This window comes from Rana temporaria, chromosome 13 (assembly GCF_905171775.1).
Source record: "Rana temporaria chromosome 13, aRanTem1.1, whole genome shotgun sequence".
NCBI lineage: Eukaryota > Metazoa > Chordata > Amphibia > Anura > Ranidae > Rana > Rana temporaria.
Genome location: NC_053501.1, coordinates 46876877 through 46891679, shown reverse-complemented (window position 1 = coordinate 46891679; position 14803 = coordinate 46876877). Strand labels below are relative to the sequence as shown.

The 14803-nt window shown below is 40.4% G+C and overlaps 1 protein-coding gene across 11 annotated transcripts in view; it reads right to left on the bottom strand.

Annotated features, from left to right (window-relative positions):
• The window catches only part of SMOC1 (SPARC related modular calcium binding 1), a 276577-nt gene that overhangs the window by 40036 nt on the left and 221738 nt on the right, over positions 1-14803 (bottom strand). For all 11 annotated transcript variants that reach the window (XM_040332423.1, XM_040332421.1, XM_040332422.1 and 8 more), the window contains one exon: positions 11865-11945. In XM_040332423.1, the coding sequence (XP_040188357.1) occupies positions 11865-11945 (81 nt within the window). The remainder of the gene's footprint in view (positions 1-11864; positions 11946-14803) is intronic.

The window sequence follows — 14803 nt, the reverse complement described above, 5'->3', positions numbered from 1 at the left end:
ACCAGTTTTTGTACAAATGAATAGTGTAGCCTATATTGTTTGAAAAATGTACATGGTAAAAGCTGGGCAATGTAATTAAGGACATCATCATTCACATTTGCCTAGGGAAATATAATGTAAAAATAGAGATGAACCCATGAGTTCAGTTTCAAACTCAAATAAGGCCACATACCATTTATCATGGAGGACCCATAGTGCACAGTCTTCCAATCAACAGCACAGAATTGCCTTACATCATGAAAAGTTACAACTGGCTTTGCTCCTTAAAGGGGTTGTAAAGGAAAAAAAAATCCCTAAATAGCTTCCTTTACCCTAGTGCAGTCCTCCTTCACTTACCTCATCCTTCGATTTTGCTTTTAAATGTCCTTATTTCTCCTGAGAAATCCTCACTTCCTGTTCTTCTGTCTGTGACTACACACCGTAATGCGAGGCTTTCTCCCTGGTGTGGAGAAAGCCTCTTGAGGGGGGGAGGGGGCAAACAGGAGTGTCAGGACGCCCACTAACACACAGCTCCTTTCTCCTGACTTGCCTGCTTGCCCCCTCCCCCCCTCAAGAGGCTTTCTCCACACCAGGGAGAAAGCCTTGCATTACTGTGTGTAGTTACAGACAAAAGAAGAGGAAGTGAGAATTTCTCAGAAGAAATAAGGACATTTTAACCACTTAAGCCCCGGACCATATTGCTGGTCAAAGACCAGGCCACTTTTTGTGATTCGGCACTGCGTCGCTTTAACTGACTATTGCGCGGTCGTGTGACATGGCTCCCAAACAAAATTGGCGTCCTTTTTTTCCCCACAAATAAAGCTTTCTTTTGGTGGTATTTGATTACCTCTGCAGTTTTTAGTTTTTGCGCTGTAAACAATTTTGAAAAAAATAAATATTTTTTACCTTTTGCTATAATAAATATCCCCCAAAAATATATAAAAAAACATTTTTTTTCCTCAGTTTAGGCCGATACGTATTCTTCTACCTATTTTTCATAAAAAAAATCGCAATAAGCGTTTATTGATTGGTTTACGCAAAAGTTATAGCATTTACAAAATAGGGGATAGTTTTATGGCATTTTTATTAATATTTTTTTTTACTAGTAATGGCGACGATCAGCGATTCTTATCAATACTGCGACATTATGGCGGACACTTCAGACACTTTTGACACATTTTTGAGACCATTGGCATTTTTATAGCGATCAGTAGTATAAAAATGCATTGATTACTATAAAAATGCCACTGGTAGGGAAGGGGTTAACATCAGGGGGCGAGGAAGGGGTTAAGTATGTTCCCTGGGTGTGTTCTAACTGAAGGGGGGGTGGACTGACTTGGGGAAATGACTGATCACTGTTCATACATTGTATAAACAGGCGGTCAGGCATTTCTCCCCCTGACAGGACCGGGAGCTGTGTGTTTACACACACAGCTCCCAGTTCTCGCTCTGTAACGAGCGATCGCAGGTGCCCAGAGGTGATCGCGCCTGCCGGGCATGCGCGTCGGCATCAGGGGCGAGCGGGGGGCGCGCGCGCCCCTATTGGCTGCTTGGCGAGATGACGTATAGCTACGGGATCTCGCCCAGCAGAGCCGACCTGCCGCCGTATAACTGCGGCGGCTGGTCGGCAAGCAGTTAAAAGCAAAATGGAAGGATGAGGTAAGTGAAGGAGGACTGCACTAAGGTAAAGGAAGCTTGTTAGGGAAAACATTGTTTTCCTTTACAACCCCTTTAAGGCATTATGGCAGCTGTATTATATTTTTCAATACTAAGGCAGGTCATAGACAAGTTGAAAACCGAACGTTCTATCAATCAAAAAAATTAAATTTAAAAATACGATTGTGCCATCATTTGTTTTTATTTTTCATGATCAGGCACTTTCGATCACGCCAAAAAATGAGTTGCAGCTGGCACACTAATGATGCGAAAAAGACGACCAATAATTTTTGTTTGATTTTTGGCTCATCTATGGCCTGCTTAAGTATCAGTATGCTTACTTGGAGAGGCAGCTGCACATATAATACAAAATAAAATACACAAGAAGATAATTGATAATTTTAAGGTAGAAATAGTCATGCCAATATAACAAGGTGGGACTTTTTTAGGTACCAGTACACAATACCTAATCGTGGGAGTGCAGTGCCCAGTCATCCCATCTCCCTTTCTTTTTTACCTGACACAACATAATAATCTTTGTCAAAGATTGTGGAGATACTGCATACAGTATGGTCTAACAATGAAGTAACCTGCTAATATGCGAATTACAGTTACCCTGCTAATGGAAGCTTTGGGACATGGTACTGAATATATTATAAAAAATACTTTTATAACCAACGAATAATTGAATCACCTGCAATGGTTGCACTAATTATCAATACCTGTTAGACTTTGATGATTTTGTGGCCACCACAGTTATATCTTGAGTGAACACTGATCCACCTGGGACAACTGTATTGTACATCTCCATAGTCCATAAAACTCTTTACTAATAATCTTTTTCCCCCCACTGAGCATTTGGAGGATCTTTGGACACTTTGTATAACTCCAAAGTATATGATATTATGTAGGAGGGATAAAGAGATACAGTAGGTGGGGGGCTATACTTTTTTTGTTTATGTGTCTAACACTGGTGTGCCTTCTTTAATAATGTTTTTAAAAAATATTTTATTATTGATATAATAATTGTATAATTTTTTATAGTATAGTAGAGTATTGTGTGCTGGTATCCAAAAAGCTCCACATTGTTATATTGATGTTGAAATTCTTGTAAGGGATGTTGGTACACTCTCTATAAGGGTCTAATACCCTCACAGGTTCTTTTTTTGTCTTGAAAATTGTTAAAAATGTATCCTTTAAGATGCAATGGTTTTAACAGGAGTTCTACATTATGGAGCCTATTCGTGAATTTTGGAAAAAAAAGTTGGAATTATTGCCAATGGCATCCAATCTGATTTTACCTTTCTTCTTATGCATTCATTAATACGATTTCTGATTGGCTGCCCTGGGTAGAAACCATATTTTTGTGTTCTAGAGTTTTCATGAATCGGTTCCATTATATGAAGAACCAGGGGCTCGATTTGAAATATCCACTGGTAAGTAGTGTCATGTCTTTCTAAAGTTTACAATCTGAAAGAACAATAAAGTTCAATTACCCAAAGCAAGTGTCTGACTGAGTTGACTGTTGGAGCTAGTAACCTCTGAGTCAACTCACATATTCTGTCTACTCACAATAAATCACCATTTATAGACAATGATTCTAGTTTTCTTTTCTAACTATATCCAAGTGAACATCAACATAGTTTATGAGTCTCTGAATAACTAACTGGACACTCACAAACACAATAAACAAAGGGTACATGTTGTCTCAAAGAACAAATTCTGACCAAGAGACCGTGAAATTAGAACTTTACTGCTCTTCCTTAAATATAAAAGCATGTTAAGGCAATATTACTGTGAACCTCCTTGGAAGCAACAAAGTGTTTGTACAATGTGTTTGGGGATGCTCCTCTCTTCAAATCCCAATCTAGAGTGTAAAGGCACTGTAATGTTTTTGAAAGTCTGGGTATAGAGCTTATTTATCTTTTAATCCTTGCCTGTGTTCCAGTTTAAACTGGCACCATGACTACAGCCCCAGTTTTCTTTTCTGAGGCCCCGTACACACGACCGAGTTTCTCGGCAGAATTCAGCCAGAAACTCGATCGGAGCTGAATTCTGCCGAGAAACCCGACGTGTGTACACTTTCGGCCGAGGAAGCTGATGAGTTCCTCGTCGAGCCAAATAGAGAACATATTCTCTATTTCCTCGTTGTTCAATGAGGAAAGTTGGCTCGCCGAGATTCTCGGCGGCTTCACACAGAACTCGACAAGCAAAACGATGAGTTTTGCCCATCGAGTTCCTCGCACGTGTGTACGGGGACTGAGAGTGACTTCCTCGCTTGCAACATCCTATGGAGTCTCCCCTGCATGCAGGGACTGGAGTTGTGTCTCTCTACACAGCCCCATAGACTAGGATCAAGGCAACCCCAAAGACTAGTATCTTCCCTGCTCTTATTCCTCCCTTCTCCATACTAACAGACTGCCTGGAGACTACACTTTCCACTTTTAACTCCTTCCTGTAAAGGCCAGAAGTTCAGGGAACCAGAAGCATTGGGAAAGTTGCAAACAGCAAGTTCTTGGGTAAAAATTTACCGGAGAGTATGTATTTTAATGTGCTCAGTGTGTTAAGCTAAAAAGTACTACTTTAAGGTTTACCAATTAAAAAAAAAATGTTTTACATTTAATCATTGGAGTATGCATTGTGTGAATTGGGGTTCAAATTGTAAAGCATTCTTGATGCATTGAGTGCCAAAGATAAAATATTTCAGGACTGGTAAGAGGTATGATAATAGTGTGCTCTTTAACCACTTACCCCCCGGAACATATTGCTGCCTAAAGACCAGAGTACTTTTTGCGATTCGGGACTGCGTCGCTTTAACAGACAATTGCGCGGTCGTGCGACGTGGCTCCCAAACAAAATTGGCGTCCTTTTTTTCCCACAAATAGAGCTTTCTTTTGGTGGTATTTGATCACCTCTGCGTTTTTTATTTTTTGCGCTATAAACAAAAATAGAGCGACAATTTTGAAAAAAATGAATATTTTTTACTTTTTGCTGTAATAAATATCCCCCAAAAATATATAAAAAAACATTTTTTTTCCTCAGTTTAGGCCGATACGTATTCTTCTACATATTTTTCGTAAAAAAAATCGCAATAAGCGTTTATTGATTGGTTTGCGCAAAAGTTATAGCGTTTACAAAATAGGGGGTATTTTTATGGCATTTTTATTAATATTTTTTTTACTAGTAATGGCGGCGATCAGCGATTTTTTTTTCGGTATTGCGACATTATGGCGGACACTTCGGACATTTTTGACACATTTTTGGGACCATTGGCATTTTTATAGCGATCAGTGCTATAAAAATGCATTAGATTACTATAAAAATGCCACTGGCAGTGAAGGGGTTAACACTAGGGGGCGGGGAAGGGGTTAAGTATGCCTGGGTGTGTTCTTACTGTGGGGGGGGGGGTGGCCTCACTAGGGGAAACACTGATTTTCTGTTCATACATTGTATGAACAGAAAATCAGCATTTCCCCTGCTGACAGGAACGAGAGCTGTGTGTTTACACACACAGCTCCCGTTCCCCGCTCTGTACCGAGCGATCGCGTGTGCCCGGCGGCGATCGCGCCCGCCGGGCACACGCACGGGAGTGGGGGGCGAGCGGGGAGCGCGCGCGCGCGCCCCCTAGTGGCGGCTATACGATAGGACGTATAGCTACGGGCTCTCGCCCAGGAGAGCCGACCTGCCGCCGTATAATGACGGTGCGCGGTCGGCTACTAGTTAAAGTAGCTACTCCAGAGTATCCAGTGCCAACAGAAGACAAGGCTCACATCATAAAAATCTCTAAAGACCACTATGCTGCATTGGAAGTGAAGATTCTATTTATTTATTTTTGGATGGTTTTGGGTAAGGCGAGAGAATGTTAAAACCACTTTCAGTTTGCAATTTCCCAAGAACGGAAAGGCGACGGGAAAAATACAACTTTGGAGTAGTTGCCAAAATAGTGAGTGATTGGAAATTTTCAAAATGAGACATCTGTTCTGGTAACATTTGGCAAAGCCTGGCATTCTGTTCTTTTTGGGCACACTTACTTTCACTTCCTGCGGCTTCTTGGGATAGGAAATATGGTGACAATTTCTAAGCGCTCCACATTTTGTCAAAAGCTAAAACACAGTTTTGACTGAAGATCCAATTTAATATAAACTACCATTATTATTATTATTATTATTATACAGGATTTATATAGCGCCAACAGTTTGCACAGCGCTTTACATATTCTGATATAAGCCTGGTTCTATTAATGTATTGTCATTGGTGGGATGTATTTACACTGCATACTGTTATGTGTATTTTTACAACCATTTTGTGAATTAGCTATTGACCAAATCAGCCCTTGATGTATTTATGTTTGTCTGTATGATTGTAGTAAGAACCACAGACTATAAAGCTCCTTCGGCGGAAGACACTGGTTCTGTGCATTCTGTAAGACGTTGTGAAGTACACTGATGCAATAAAAATGTATACAACAAACAAATAAGCATCTGTAGTTCCAGCTAATGATCCAGGGGCTGACACAAGCTCTACCGGAGTTGTCTCCTGACCCCACCCCCATCACCACCAAAGACTACAAATTTTTGTTGGTACAAGTGTAATCTGTTAAAGAATTATGATTCATTCGACAGGTCCTCTTTATTCTTAATGCAGTGAACAGAACAAGTTAGAAATGTTAACATTACAGCACGCGCTATGAAAAAAAAAAAAAATCAGAGCAAACACATGTAATAGATTAGGTCATTTCTTGCTGTATGAACAGTTTATATGAGCGCTCAGTTTTTACCTGGCAACCAGCCGCAAGACAGTCAAGAGACAGACTGACAGGCTGAAAGCTGTAAATAAATAAGCTTATTTTTTTTCTCCTTCACTTCACTGTGAGTCGGGTGTTTACAAGTGACCCTCACAGATGTGACCTATGCCACTGCTGAGGTATCACGGCACACATTGCAATATATTATTACAGCATTGCAAAAACTTTCCATGGCATTCATAAATAGTAGTTGAAAGCGTTATTAAAATGTGGCGTTTTAGTGTCTGGAAGCCGGAGAACATAACCCTTGTAGAGCTGAAGGGAAGCTTCTAAAACTCGGTATTTAAAAGGTTTAGGTTAAAATCTTGGATGGCTTATAAACACAAGTGTATGAGTTATAGTTTCAAAATGTTCTCATGAGCCTTTAAACAAATGCTTTGCAACTCAGATTTTACAGATGTGTATATAAATATATATATAACACACTGTGTGCTTAATCCTCTATAGAGCCATGAAGTCCATTCAGCACAGATAAACTCTGTTAGCACTGTATTACTCACAGCAGACCTTTCTGTTAAGACAAATGCTTGTGTGACTGAGTTTTTTGTAATGGTATAACTCGGGGATTACTACATGATGAGAAATGACTTAATGCTCACAGCAATCTGTTAGATGTGCTTAAGACTTAAATTTATATATGAAATCAGATTATATTCAGGTGGGTCTGATTAAACATGACCATCTCAATTATCGCCCAATGGCAGAATCATGGTGGTCAGCTACATATGGGCCCCTTATGGCTGGATGACACAATGACCCCCTACAGCCTCCTCTGTGGGCCTCCTTTTATGAGTAAGGGTTATTCGGAGTCTTACCACGCGCATTAAACAAGTTTATAGTGGCGCTAGAGGCATGTAGTATGCAAATATAATCTCAGTCAAAAAAACATCATGATATAAGTAATAAGGTCATTGGTAAAAGTCCATAGAGCACATGATAACTAGCAGCACCAACGGCAGCACCCTTAGAATGAAGCAGGCAACTCTCTAATTCAAAAGAGAAGAGCAGAGGGGTGCCAGACTAAGTGCAGCATTAAAAGTACCAATTTTATTAAGGGTAAGACAAGGGGCAACTCACATATAGATGGTTCAGGTCACAGGTCTGACGAAGAAGCAGAAGTTTTGAAATGCATTACCACCCACTTTTGCATCAGCGCATGCCTTCATGGTGACGTCCCGTCTGTCCTGGCGCCATCTTCAGTTCCATGCTGGCTAAGGGGGCAATCTGCTTCCTACAGTCATTCATCTATACAACCACTGCCTGATGCCACCAGTCCACCAGGATGATCCAGGAGGGTCCAGAGACTGACCGCATCCATTGTATAGGTGCCTGAACTATCCATCTATATGTGAGTTTCCCCTTGTGTTACCCATAATAAAATAAATACGTTTAATGCTGCACTTAGTCTGGCGTCCCTCTGTTCTCTTATCATGCGCATTAAAGTTTGGCTGTCTAATCAAGATTTATTTGCTCAAAAAATTATTTGTAAAAAGACATACATGTAGCATATAAAACTGTAGAAGAACAAGCAAAGTACTTTCACACACAGCCTCACAGGAGCCCAACCCAGAGTTTATCGTCTCGCCCACTCTTGCCTCTCTCTGATCACTGAATTACATTAATGGTGTCATTGGGGGGGATCAAGAGCTGCCGAGTAATAGCTTGTGTCTCCGCTATTATGGTGGAAGACATGCAGGTTCAGAGAGCTGTAGAATGGATGACAAAGCGGGCCTAGGTAAAAAAAAGTGTCTACTGTAAATGCTATACCATTTATAACTGGCTTGGTGTCCATTGTATGAAATTTGGCCTGAGTCTAGGCCTGCTTTAACAAGATATGCAGGCACCTGATATACTGTATAAGCATAATGAAGTCAAAGCAGACAGCATGATGAAACAGCTCCCACTTAGAAAAGAGTTGTAAAATGCAATTTACAATTTTTTTTAAATTTCATATAGAAATTAATATTACCCCTACTGTGTATGTGTAAAACTTGGCTAATGCAAGAGTAACTAAATACAAGAGCTCGGCAAATTAGCTAATAATAGACAGCCCCAAAACAAATTTGCAAAGCATTACAGCAGTTTTGTAAGGTCTCGATTCATAATTTATTTTACTGGTATCTATGTATCTGTGGCTATTGCAGTTATCAGATTTTACTAATTGACCAAAACTTGCTTTGCTTTTGCACCATGCTAACAAATGTGCTTGCCCAGCAAGCCAAGGACTGAAGTGAGAACCACAATCAGTCCTTATAATCTGTTGGTATGATTTGCAGATGTTGTGTAATCTGCTATTATTTAGAACAGGGGTCCCCAAACCTTCCAACCAAAGGGAACGTTTACTATGCTTCAGACTTGAGGGGGGCCATACTGTGGGCCACTGTGGCCAGTGGAAGTAGAAAATGTTCTGGTATTGGTGCTAGCAAACAAGTCCCCAGATATGTTGGTCAGTGGGGAGAGAAATAGAGCCCCATCTTTGGTGTCATTGGGAGAAATACTGTCCCATTACTGGTATCATTGGGAGGAATAGTGCCCCATCTTTAGTTTCACTGGGAGGAATAGTACTCCTTCATTGGTGTCACTGGGAGAAACAGTGCAACCTCATTTGTATCAGTGGGAGGAATAGTGCCTTGTATCAGTGAAAGGAAAAGTACCCCAAGGGCCAAACAAATGCAAGCAAATGGCCACTTTCGACACTCAAGCCACAGTTTGGAGCCCACTGATTTTGGCAGTCACAATTTAGCACTGCATTGCTGTATAGTTGTTTTTTTTTTTTTGCATTTCCATCATTATTTGCAGCTTACTAGTCCTTAGATGAGACTTTTTCTTTTTCAGGATTTATTTTCACCTGGTAGTCTTGGGAATAACACAGTTACGCTGTCCCTGGGTGGCTATGGTCACCCATCACTGTATATTTGGAGGGAGCCATGGTTGCCACACAGACAGGACTTCTTACATGCATGCCTTTGTGTGTATTTATTACATAGGAAATAATAGAATTAATAGTTTACACGAATAAGATAGCATTTTTTTTCCAGCTTTCCAGTAAAAGGGACACAGAATTTCTGGCAAGATCAACAGGTATTTTGTGTACTTGCTAAAAAAAAAAATTCAGACTAAAAAAGAAAATGAATGCAGATACAATATCTAAGGACTAATGAACTGCAATGTATGACATTTTGTTTTTGGGTTTAGTTAGGCTTTAAAGCGATTGTAAAAGAAAATTTGTTTTATTAAAACAATAACGAACATGTTATACTTACCTGCTCTGTGCAATAGTTTTGCAGAGAGCTGCCCCAATCCTCTTTTACTGAGGGTGGCGCTCCTGGATCCTCGCCCCTTACAAGTGGCCCTATAGCAAGCCAAATACTGTCTTGAAAGAACAGTATGACAAACAAACCGATCAACTAAGCTACAGTGATATTGTTACAAAAGGCTGGATATTTTTTTTAAATAAATTCAATATTTTTAAAGCATTGTTGGCAACCTTCCAGTATTAATGGTACTTGAGAACTATGGCCCCGTACACACGGCCGAGGAACTCGACGTGCCAAACACATCGAGTTCCTCGGCCAGTTCAGTCCTGGAGCCGCTGAGGACCTCGGCGGGCCGAGTTCTCCCATAGAACAACGAGGAAATAGAGAACATGTTCTCTATTTCCTCGCCGAGATCCTCGTCGGCTTCCTCGGCCGAAAGTGTACACACGGCCGGGTTTCTCGGCAGAATTCAGCCAGAAACTCGGTCGGAAGCTGAATTCTGCCGAGGAAACTGGTCGTGTGTACGGGGCCTATGCCCAAAATGTCACCATTTTGCCATCCCTGCTTTTATGGAAGATTTATTAAAGATGGTATTTTAAAATCTCACTTCTCCAGTCTGGGAGTGCTGAGTAGCCCCCCCCCCCAACTGAAACTGTACCAGAATATTTAAATTTTACTTTCCTATTTGATCTGCACATATATTAAAATTGTTAGCTTCCGTTTTCTAATATATATTTATATTATGTTTCCAGCAGTATATGTTTAAGGGAATATGCAAAAATGAAAAAAAGTTTACAAAAGACTTTTATTAGCTAGTTCTGCTCTACTCAGCTACATTTATTCCCCAAATGCTTCTCTTGGGATCACTGACACTACTTAAGTCATCTGTTTTCTTAGTCTCGCTCTCATTCAGGTAGAAGGGGAGAAAAGTGGAATTCTTTCCCAGTTGTCCATCAATCCCTGCCAAGACGCTGTCATTTATTTTTACAGCCACATGTGGCTTTCAGCACCAATGGATACAAGAAGATTATTGGCCTGTATCCTCCCACCCACCATCTTGTGTACTTTGCATGTTTTCATGAAATGGATTATCTGGCTACTGCGCAATTTTATTTATAGTTTTGCGACTGTCCGTTTCAATCAGGACCTGAACTGGGTGTACTTTCTGCATGTTTGTCAAACTGCACTTCATTCAAGTAGTAATCTGTTGATGTTAATGGAAACATAAACTGTATTGTCTAGGAAAATAAAAAAGACAAAGAAAGTCCCACATACAGTATATGGATACATTTTAAAGTGTATGTAAATCCTAATAATTTTTCAGTATGTTTTGGCACTGTGCGTCACAGTAAACACAATTCTAAAGCCTTTTTTTTTGGTGAATCTGTTGCAAACTTGTATACCTGGAGAACCTACCTGTAACCGCACTTCATGTTGCAGGCTAACAACGCTAAGACCTCGTACACACGACCGAGTTTCTCGGCAAAAAACAGCAAGAAACTTGCTGGGAGATATTTTTTTGCCGAGGAAACCGGTCGTGTGTACATTTTCGTTGAGGAAACTGTCGAGAAACTCGACAAGCCAAAAAGAGAGCATGTTCTCTATTTCCTTGATGGGAATGGAGAAAATTGGCTTGTCGAGTTCCTCGACAGCCTAACAAGGAACTCGACGAGGAAAACGATGTGTTTCGCCCGTCGAGTTCCTCGGTCGTGTGTACGAGGCTTAAGCCACTGCCTAGCAGCAATGTAGTCACCCTGCCATGTGACCTCCCTCAGTTGACCGTTGGACTGCCTCTCTGCTAGACCTGATAAGCATCCCAAAGGGCAACTGAAGGCTCATACAGAGCAAGCTGACAATTTCAAGGCAGTAACTACAGCATGCTACAGGAAGTGATATTACTGGCAAGATCTTTGCAAGAAACTTTGCAATACATTTATAAAAAAGGATTTGCTTAAGAAAGCTGTATATAGTGAGACATGATACCAAACACACTAAATAATAGATCATATACATTTTAATTAGACGTATGCATAAACTGTATGTATAGCCAAGTTTTTTTTTATTTTACGTTTTGGATAGAGTAGGGAAAGATAAAAAAAAAAAATTTTTTTATTGAAATATAGAACAGGAAAAAGCAAAAAATATTTTCCATCATAAAGAATACATACCTGACTGCCTCATGCTAGAGCCATTCTGCTTGGCATCCTTGATAACCAGGTGCTTGATCCATAATGTTGGTGCAGTGATATCTACAAGGCAATAGTATAAAATGATATATATATATTATATATATAGATCATATATTATTTCACTATCTATAAACACAATATCCATATGACATCATAAACAAACCTACTTTTAGTAATTTCTAATATATGTGTTATTCAGCCATTTCAGCCATGCCAAAGGAGTCATTCCTACACTCTAAAAAAAAGTGTAATGATTTAACTAAATACATCTTTAGTTAGACCTTATTGAGAATGCTGTGTCCTGTCCTGGAGACCCAATTACATAAGGTAGAACAAGTCAAGAGACAGGCAACTAAAGGGCTACAAGGTCCGATGAGTAAAATGGAGAGACTGGGGAACTTTATATGAATAGCCTTGTGCAAAGAAGGGAAAGGGGAGGCATGATTGAAACTGTTAAACTCATGTGAAGTCTTTTTTTTGTTTACTATCTGTGTTCAACTGGGACACTTTTTCTTTAACTCTTGTACCGTTGTCACATGGACAATGGACAATGGTGCCAACTCGTAATCCATGGTGGATCGATTTGTCAGCTGCAGCTGTCCTCCGGTTAGCATGTCCCTCACACCTACTTGAAGAGAGACATTACACTGAAATCTTTTTTTACTGCACTGCAACCACATCCATTAGAAGCAGTTGCAGCACTGCCCTATTCACTTCTACGGGGCGTGTTAGCAGGCAGCATTTACTTCTGAACGCATCATACCCTACTTTTCTTTTTTTTCTGCATCATGACAATGAAGATGGGCCATCTAGTAGGCATTGCCAGGTTTTGACAATACGTCTGGGGTGCATTAAAAACAGGTCTCAGCTGCCTGGTTTTGCAGCACCAACTTGCCCATGTAAAAGGGACCCAAGAGAAAATCTTTCCAAAGTGAGGCCAAATCCCTCTTAGACAAGTAACTTTATCAACATTAGAGGAATCTCGTTCACCTCTTCTCAAGACTGTAAATTTTTAGGATTTTTTTCTCAAAAACTATAGTCACCAGCACAAAATGAGAGAATAAATCTAACCAATTGGGACTCAGACAGCAATAAAATCATGACAGAGGTTCTTATCGTTCTCTAGGCACACAAAGGGTTTGGCTAAAGATACAGTTTAACATATGTTTGTATTGCCCAGATTACCAATCCCCTACTTCCCAAATTTACTATGATGATAACTAGGGGCAATTTTTAGCACAAAGTATGTAGACAGAGAACAAAATCCGCAAAGAATAAATACACAGCAATGGGGGAGATTTACAAAAACTGGAGCGTGCAAAATCTGGTGCAGCTCTGTAGAGAAACCAATCAGCTTCCAGATTTTATTTTTAAAGCTTAATTGAACAAGCTGACATTAGAAGTTGATTGGTTACCAAGCACAGCTGCATCTGAGTCTGAGTGCTCTAGTTTTAGTAAATCCTCCCCAATGATTGCTTAAATCCACAAATCTGTTTTTTACAACGTATTATTCAGGGGTCAAGTCCTGGGGAAAAAAGTGGGGGAACTCCCACCCAAGATCCACTCCCCCACCAAAAAAAAAAAATGATACGCTCATATGGATAATTACTAAACCGAATGTTTTTTTTCTCGATCCACTGTACCTTAGTATTTCTTTATGTTACTGCCCGCTTCCTGTATATGGATTATCGAGTAGTGTGCGGGTATTCCGTCACTTCCTCGATGCCGCAATGTCTCCTGGGAGCTTTTGTCATTGTTCCCAGGAGACATTGCGGAGGTCGGCCGCGAATTATCGCGGGATTTATAAAGAAGGAAGACTCGAGCTGGGCATCGCTGCTTAGTGAAGGATTGGCTGGGGCGGCTTGGCTGCTCTAGTCCTGCAAAGGGAACTGAGTTCCTATTGTAAAAAAAGTGCAGGAACTCCGTTCCCACGCGTTCCCGCAGGACTTTAGCCCTGGTATTATTATTTTATACAGGGTGAAGAGTATAGAGCATGGGTGCTCAACCTGTGGCTCTCCAGCTGTTGCAGAACTACAATTCCCATGAGGCATTGGAAGCCGCTGACAGTTACAAGCATGACTCTCGAAGGCAGAGGCATGATGGGACTTGTAGTTCCGCAACAGCTGGAGAGCCACAGGTTGAGCACCCATGGTATAGAGTATAACAGATTTGGTAGTTAAATAGTTCATTTGTTATAAAAGTCCATACAATAGACTTAAAAAAAAAAGAAAACTATGGAAGAAAGAGGTACAAAGACATTTGGTCCCATGGTCCCTCCAAATGAAATAGAACTATGTTTGTTCCCATACATGCATCCAAAAATCCATTAAAATAATTCTATCCACAAACATTCTAGTAAAACTGGAAGTTCATTTGTTTGTGGTTTATCTAAATGCTAATTAAACCCAGATAATACTTTGTAAAAGTAGCAGTGACACCATCAGAGTGCGGCACATCATTTGTGCAGAAAGCAGAAATTCACATCTGGGATACTGTGGGCTATCTCAAGAAAAATCACATTGGTAGATATCTCAATTTAGTTAAGATGTCTCTTATAAAACTTCAGACAGAGATTCACTTGTGCAAATAAATTTCACCTTGAGTCATTGAGCTCTGTAAACAACAGACTTTATTCAGCATTAGGTAAGGAGAACCTGGAAAATGTGTGAAAATTAGAGAAAAGGCTGCTGACTAAGGCTGCATTCACACAGCTTTTTAAATTGTGGGCAGATTTGCCACGGATCTGCCTGCGATTTGACAGCGCCGAGGTGTAAATCACAAAATGCAGGACATGAATTCGAGATGCCATTCATTTGAATGACACCTCAAATCGCAATGTGGGTCTGCCACGATTGTCACGCAATAAAAACATGCTGCAATCACAGCAAACCGCATCGTGTGATGCATGTCGCCCAAAA